We start from the raw sequence: 7,646 nt of genomic DNA on the forward strand, positions 1-7,646 counted from the left end.
CTCTTTCAGTTTAGTTGTTATTGAAGCGCTAAAAGTTTGTTCAGTCTGTTCTTTTCTATTGGCACGTGGTGCCCGTCTTGTGACAACCCCTCCTGACCCTCGTGTGGTGTGTTGGCGGGTGCTCTCTCGATGTGAGGACTCCTCCTGAAAGCCCTGAATCTTTGGTAGACTCCGCTCTGGACTCTCATGTTAGAAGAATGATGTCCCGTCCTCTCATCTCACCTGCTCATGTGTCCATAGATTCCAGTTGCAATTTCAAACCGCGAGGTGGATCTCTTCATGTGTCCCATAGGCCACGAGGGCAGAATGACCTATGAGACCAATCCGTTACAAACTAGTGAATGTGATACCATGTTTGGGTACAAAAAAAAGATACTGTGAATGTCAAAGTGCTAGCTGGAACTGTGGGGGGTATATGTGGCCGCCCAAACTCGAATGGTACCGTGGGTGTGAGTATGAGCTGAGATTTGGAGTGGTGGCTGCTCCTCTATTTGTTCGGTGTTTGGTGTGAAGAAATCAGTAATCTATCTTTGGGATTGTCTCTCTCCAGATCTCTTCAGTCAACTGTCTCTGTGTCTTTGTAACTCAAGTAAATATAGTCCAAGACATCTCTGGTCCTGATAGCTCATGACTCTGGAGAAAGGTCTGAAGCATTTTCTGATAGACAGTGGAAGCGACCCCGTATCATGTAGTACATTGTGAAGTGACCTATAATGCATCTCCGTTTCTAGCTCTGTCTGGCACATGTGGCATATCCTGCTGGCTGTTGGTATCCCTCTGTTTCGATCTCAAGCTGGTGTGAGGATGTTTGTATTTGACCAATGGCACATCGTAACCCATATGAGAGAGAGAGAGAGAGAGAGAGAGAGGGAGATGAGGGACTTTGGCTATGCTACCACAGATTGCTCGGCAGGGGGATTCTCAGACACGTGATGAGGTTTTTTCAGTCATCACTAGTATTACAGTAAGGAATGTTTGGAGAGCTCGTTGTCTCCACATTCTTAGTGCGGCTCCACAGCTCCTTCAGGATACCCTCACTGCCATTTGGCTGGATATCATTCACACCTTGATTTGGCAGTGGGATTCTTCCTCAGGTGCATCTCGAGCAGCCGAGGCTCGCCGTTTTGCCTTCCTTCGGCGTTGGGCACGATCCCCACTCTTTTTCACACTTACAGGTGGACAGATTACGTGGCATTATGCCCCTCCTCGGTGGTTTCTCCTCCACTCGTCACACCGACCACCATGAGATTGTTTTAGTCGAGTTGTCACTATAGTGGCTCTCCTCCTTACATTCAGCTTGTACACTCCACGTGATAGGCTATTTTGGCATCCGCTGGGGATTATATTGTACTCTGTAATATACAGCCCTGACTTTTTCCAAAGAGTTAGAGAGAGAGAGAGAGAGAGAGAGAGAGAGAGAGAGAGAGAGAGAGAGAGAGAGAGAGAGAGAGAGAGAGAGAGAGAGAGAGAGAGAGAGAGAGAGAGATAAAATGCTATATTAACGTCTTCAAAAGGCCAAAATGACCTATGAGACCGCAAAGTTACAACATGGTGGAATCTAGTACAATGCTTGGGTACAAAAGATAAAAAGTGGGGTGCTGGAGAAAAATCGCTTCCTACTAGATGGTAAGTGGGGGGGGGGGGGGGGTTGCTCATACAATATCTGATATAAAGGTTGATACAGGGTTGAGACAGAAGTGATACCAAGGGCAGATAAAAAAGTGAGCATGATATACAATCCTCATCAGGATCACAGGAAGTCCATCATTGGTCGCTGATGGATCTCATCAATCTCCTCCATGGTAAGTAGTCTGACATGGCGTCGTGCATATTGGGCCAGGGTGACCCGAATCCGCTGATGTAGTCTCCGCCGAAGCTGTGTAGTCCTCCTTAGCCATGGGCACTTGGATCTCCGGAGCTCAGTTGCTCGGTCGATCAGCGTGCCTCTGGTGTGAGGAGAGTATGTGCTCTGCTATGGTCACTACACCTCTGGCTGCACAATATCTGCTCTACAGAAGAAGTTTGTGATCTCTCTCTGAGACTGGCTAGCCTCTCCTCTCAAAAAGCTCTCTCTGTCTTCGTAGCTCCAGCAAGAACAATCCCAGACATCTCTGGTCCTCATACCCATGACTCTAGAAAGCGGTCCAAAACCCTCTCTGAAGAAGTAATGGAAGGGACCTCGTATTTCATAGTAAACTGGGCAATGGCATACATAGTGCAACTCTGTCTTAGCCTCCATATGACATAGGGGACATGTCCATGCCTCTGCTGACACTCCAATGTATTTGCCAGTCTCCACCCGAAGCTGGTGTGAAGATGTGTGTATCTGGCCAATAGCACACCGTATCCCGTGAGATAAGTGGGTGTTCATGTATCTGAGCCTCACCACAAAACCATCCTCAGTGAGCTGGAGAAGATGCTCCTTATAGAAAGCCATCTTCGTGCCCAACTCCTGTGTCGGCTGAATCCAAGTCCTGCTGGTATCCAGTTGAGTCATGTCCAAGTGAATGAGCCTGGTGATCTCTGACTGTGTAAGAGTCAGAGAGGGGGCATCCAATGAGTACTGGAAGGGGGGAAGTCTGTCCATGCTGAATCCATGTAGCTTAAACCATGATGTCATCTTTCCATACCAGCATGTCGTGTCTCCATGCAAAGCTAACTGTCGAGAGGACTCAAGTGCTAAGTGGGCATATCTGTCTCTGGGAAGGTCCCACAAACGGTGTATAAAGGAGACTGACCTGGTAAGTGCCTCAACGGATTATTTGGGGGGGGGGGGGGGGGGGGGGGGGGGGGCTCTACTCGGGTGGGGCCTTGGGGCCGTGCAATCATAGAGACCAGAGGCTTCTCCATACCTCCCCATCCATCAGTGCGACCTTTCCTCCCGTGGTGGTCCATGGAAGTCCCCCATATCTGAGCTCCGTATAACAATGCAGAAGTCACTAGTGTCAAAAAAGCCAGCCGGGAAGGGGGGGGGGGGGGGGGGGGGGGGGGGGGGGGGTAGCTAGCTCTGCTCGAATAATGTCATGTGGTACTGAAGCCTTGGCTCTAATCAGCCGTGCAATCATAGAGACCAGAGGCTTCTCCATACCTCCCCATCCATTAGTGCGACCTTTCCTCCCATGATGGTCCACAGAAGGCCCCCATATCTGAACTCCATATAACAATGCAGAAGCGACTAGAGTGTCAAAAAGCCAGAGCTTCGTCCGAGGCTCCTGAAACTGGATCTGTGAACACATCCTCTCCAATCCACTCAATGCTCCATAGGCTCTGGTCAATCTAGTCTCTGCTGCAAGCGTCATGCATCACCATGTGAGACCTTCGAAGCCTGCTTTCCCCCTCCTCCATAGCTCTCTCCTCCCCTGAGCTCTGATACCAATGTGAGACCGAGGGGACTGGAGCATGCCACTTAATACCCAACCGTGCCCTATATAGGCCTTGCCTTGCTAATAATAGGGACCCCCTGTACCGCATGTCCGTCCTGGCCCTTGGCTTGCCCGGTCTTACCCTAGGCCTGACAAGGGTCGTGTATTGAGTGCGTAAGTAGGAGAGCTGAAGATGCGTAGATGTGAAATATTCGAAGGATCGCCAACCAGAGTTTGTAGGGAGTTTGAGAGTGGTAGCAGGCACAGAGAGAGAGGAGAGATTGAGAGAGATTTTCTGTTTAGTTGTGGGTCCAGATTTTTCTGGTTAATGATTGTTGAAGCCTGACCTTTGAAATGTGAGCTTCTTGACAGGCCTGAGGCATTGTTGCTGTGCCACTCTGAAGAATTACTGAATGTGGTGAAGAATGTTTCATCTGAAATCGTAACCCTTGCGGGTTTGTCAAGCCTAAATGTATGCCAAGCAATTGTTTTTTATAAGTGGCTTATAAATTCTTGTGTGTAATTGGCCATCGCTTTACTGACGTTGTTTTGATACTGGTTGTGCATCAGCTGATAGAGGATGGACATGCAGCTCCATTTGGGTGTGGGGTGGCTGTTATAAGTGATCAAATAACTGCCTACTTGAAGCTACAGAGTGTTGTAGATCCGGCTTTAGAGGTTACAAAATTTGAGGCCCGTCGTGCTGACTTGCAATTGTAAGTTTGAAGTCCTTGGGCTCATACTAGCTGGCGTCGCAGTTTTTAACTTAGGAAAAAACTTGTCAAATGCAAATGCACAAAAAGTGCTGGTGTTCAAGTATTCTTCTTGCAAATGATAGGCATTTTTTAGGTCAATAAGCTTATGTTAGGCAAAAAATTGAGGAAGGTTGATATTTGCATAGGCAATATGGAGAAACCATGTCATCCCATTACTTATTTTACTGATTCTGGGTGGCAGGAAAAAAGAGGTGCTACTCAAGAAGATAAGCAGTGCAGGCTACAGAGAGAAGGTGCCATTGAAGCTTCAAGCAGAGAATGCTGAGAAGATTGACAAGCTTAATGTAGAATTGACTGCCGTAGACCAGCTCATATCAAATTTTCAACAGCTTCTGACAGAGGACTCTTAACCTGGGAGTGTTAAGGGGTTATTATTAATATTATTTGTGGTGGCATCTTGTTGGAATGGAATTGTACTTGAGCTGCTGCCTTTGATTTTTGTATTTGGGGCTTTGCTGAAAGAGTGATCCCCCAGCAATTTTTGACATATCCTGCAATGAGGAGTTATATTTGTCTAGGACAGGCAGTCTCAGTAATCTTGAATGCTCCACAATTGTGAGAAGAGTAATTTAGGTCACTATTTGGTTTGGATCTACTCTTTGGTTTGGATCATTGTAATACCCTGAGGTAGGCATACATCCCCTCTTGAAGATCATGAGCTTGTCCATGTATGTTATCTTGGTGTTCTTCTCAATAAGTAGGAGCATGCCTTTCATGTCATAGACAATGGACCACGAATTGGACTCTTGTCGCTTACTGATTTTCCTAGAATCGGAAGCCAAATAATCTGACCATGCTTAGAACTGTGCATAAGTTCACACAGATTGGTTGGATCAAATGGGATTTAAAGCGAACTTAGCGCCTGATATAAAAACACTAGTGCCTAGATTAAAGTTTTGTTACGAAAGGTATCCTTTATAGTTGGACTTAAACAACTGCTTTTCATTGGTCAGGGTAATTACAGGACAATTGCTTTCCACTGGTCCCGGGGTGATTAAAGGATGATATAGACAAGCTTGAGTGAAGGCCATCTAGAAGAAATTGGGTTGCCCTATGTAGTAGCCTGTTGCCGCAATTGCTAATCATCCATATAATTGGTTGCAGCCAATTTGATTGAAGTATGTGTCAAGAGTGGATGTGGGAAGAGGGAAGAAATGAAGGTAGAAGGAAGAAAAGTTCATAATGATTACATGGTTAATGTATAAAGTTCTCAATGGCCTATGAGAATATTAGATGGCTCTACAATGCAGTTAGTGTAGTAGCATCTAAGAAAAGCGGCAATAAGGACAAGAAAGGAATGGAACTAGGAAGAAATTGAATGTGAGTATAACTATGCCTCTGTACGTTGCTTCGAAGGGAGGGAGAGACATGATATGGTGCATTTTTCTAGGCTCATAGCTAGTGATGCCTTGTCACTTTATGAGTCAGCTCCATTCTAGGATGGAGTTTCTGAGATGGGTATCTTAGTCTAGTATATCTTCACTTTCTCCCTATTACAATCCATTGAGTGCCTTCTTACATTCAAAATGCAGCTTCTAATGTCGCTCCCAAGCCATTTTGATCTAGAGAAAACATGCCATATCCCAGAAAACTTCCTAGTGACTTCTAGCATTCTAAGGATAAAGCATTATCCTTCCCCAAATGTAGGATAGTTTTGTTTTAGAACTTCTAAGCATTTTTTTTTCTCTAGTCTAGATGGATAAAACTACATTTGAAGCCTCAAACTTTGCTTCATGCTCTGATGCGTGATGTGAAAATTATTGACTTTTATGTGAGTCATCCTCGAGTATGCATGTGTTAAGTAGGATAGGACTTGTTACTTTGAACTTAATTTTAGGAATAACATCTTTCCAATGTGGATGGGTAGTATATTTAGTGTTGTAGAAACATAGCTTGTTACAAGCATTTTTAATATAACATTCTTGCAAAGTAAATGAGTAGGAAATTTAGTTAGTTTGTTGCATGCATGTATGATTAAACATGTAGCAATCACAACATTTTTTTAAAAGAAAAAGATCCTTCTATTAGTTAATGAAAACTGCCCATAGGGCTACATCCACCTCTACAGGAGAGGGCTACAACAAGCATGATGGGGAGACACTCCCAATGAAAAAACAACATATATACAATGAGGCTAAATCAAGAGATGCGAGGAGGGAAGAGCCACACAGGTGGACAATAGTGCCATCTGAGCACCCCCTGGACAATGGTGTAGAAAGGCCTAGGGCGCCAGAGTCGAAGGAAATCCTCGTGGCGCTCTCGCATGCGGTCGGAACTGCCCTTTAGTCCCTCAAGTTGTCCTCTGAGAGTATGGATCAGCTCTAGCCAAAAGTCATGAACAGTCTTTGCTGGTGGCACAGGGCGAGCCTCAAAGATGCGGAAACAGCGGGCCCGCCAGATGAACTAGAGAGCTAGGCCGCTGATGAGCTCCCAACACTCCTCTTTCTCACTGCACCACTCCTGTGGAGTAAGATCTGTAGCAGGTTGGAGTGTAGGTCGCCCCCCCTACATCACTATCATCTTGCTGGTGGAAGATAGCTCAAATTGAAGTGCCGGGCCCGTGAGGGTGGACCAAGCCTCTGCCCCCCAAGTGTATTGTCGAGCTGTGGAGAGGGCAGGCATCAGCCAAAGAACTCGTAGCCACACCTTTTGGGCCGAGGGACAGTCCCAAAGACAGTGACGCTGACTCTCCACCAACTGGTCACAGGCTACACATGCGGCCGAGAGACCACTATGCACAAGCCAGCTCCCTACTGTTGTGCCTCTATGTGCAACCAGCCACTGGAACAAAGTGACGCGCCTCGGCTGTCTGGAGTCCCACAGCCTCTGCCAAAAAGCTGCCAAGAACTCGATTGTGAGGCCCTCCTCCTACGAATGACGTGCTGCAGCGGGGCGGGCCTCTCTCTGTGCTGCAAGTACATGACGACCAAGCCGAACAATGTATGAAAGAAGGGGACTCCTGGGCGGTCTGCAAAAGAGAAGGGGTCCCTCCATAGCCACTCACCAAGATCTCACTGTACTCGTGCCAGTGGACAGCACTCCCAAGCCCATAGCCTCCAGTGTCCTGTCTCAAGAGTTGCTAGTTCAGGGTCTATGACGTAAGTCCTCCCACAGATGCCCACAACTCGGATCCTCTGGAAACAGCACTCTGGTACCTGCGGGGCCTCTACTGCAACTCGTTGTAATCGTCCCCCACCCTGAAGCTCGAAGAACAGGGCTCGGACAGTCTCTGAGCAAGCCCTGACTGAAATGAGAACCTTCAGGCGTGTGAAGGCTCCCATCCACCGGGGAGCTACTGGCTCGAGAGGCGTGAGCCACTCAGCTGGAACTTACTCTGAGATGTCCTGACACATGCTCTGCACCCCTCTCATGCCCTGTGCTGGACAGCCTGCACCTCCTCTGACAAACCTGTGAACTCTAGCCAGTCACCTAGAGAGCGAGCTGGACTTGCTGCCATGGGACCCCAAGAAACATGAGGCCGACTCCCAACCAAGTGGCCTCTCTGAGT

The 7,646-nt window shown here is 47.2% G+C and overlaps 1 protein-coding gene across 2 annotated transcripts in view; it reads left to right on the top strand.

The window, feature by feature from the left end:
• The window catches only part of TWN2 (valyl-tRNA synthetase / valine-tRNA ligase (VALRS)), an 81,062-nt gene extending 76,329 nt beyond the window's left edge, over window positions 1-4,733 (top strand). For both annotated transcript variants that reach the window (XM_086487582.1, XM_086487583.1), the window contains exons 19-21: window positions 3,735-3,834; window positions 3,933-4,078; window positions 4,320-4,733. In XM_086487582.1, coding sequence (XP_086343708.1) covers window positions 3,735-3,834; window positions 3,933-4,078; window positions 4,320-4,488 — 415 coding nt within the window. In that variant the 3' untranslated portion in view covers window positions 4,489-4,733. The remainder of the gene's footprint in view (window positions 1-3,734; window positions 3,835-3,932; window positions 4,079-4,319) is intronic.
• Window positions 4,734-7,646: the final 2,913 nt, after the last annotated feature.

The sequence above is a fragment of the Adiantum capillus-veneris genome, chromosome 17 (assembly GCF_014529385.1).
Source record: "Adiantum capillus-veneris isolate H3 chromosome 17, ASM1452938v2, whole genome shotgun sequence".
In the NCBI taxonomy this organism is placed as follows: Eukaryota; Viridiplantae; Streptophyta; class Polypodiopsida; order Polypodiales; family Pteridaceae; genus Adiantum; species Adiantum capillus-veneris.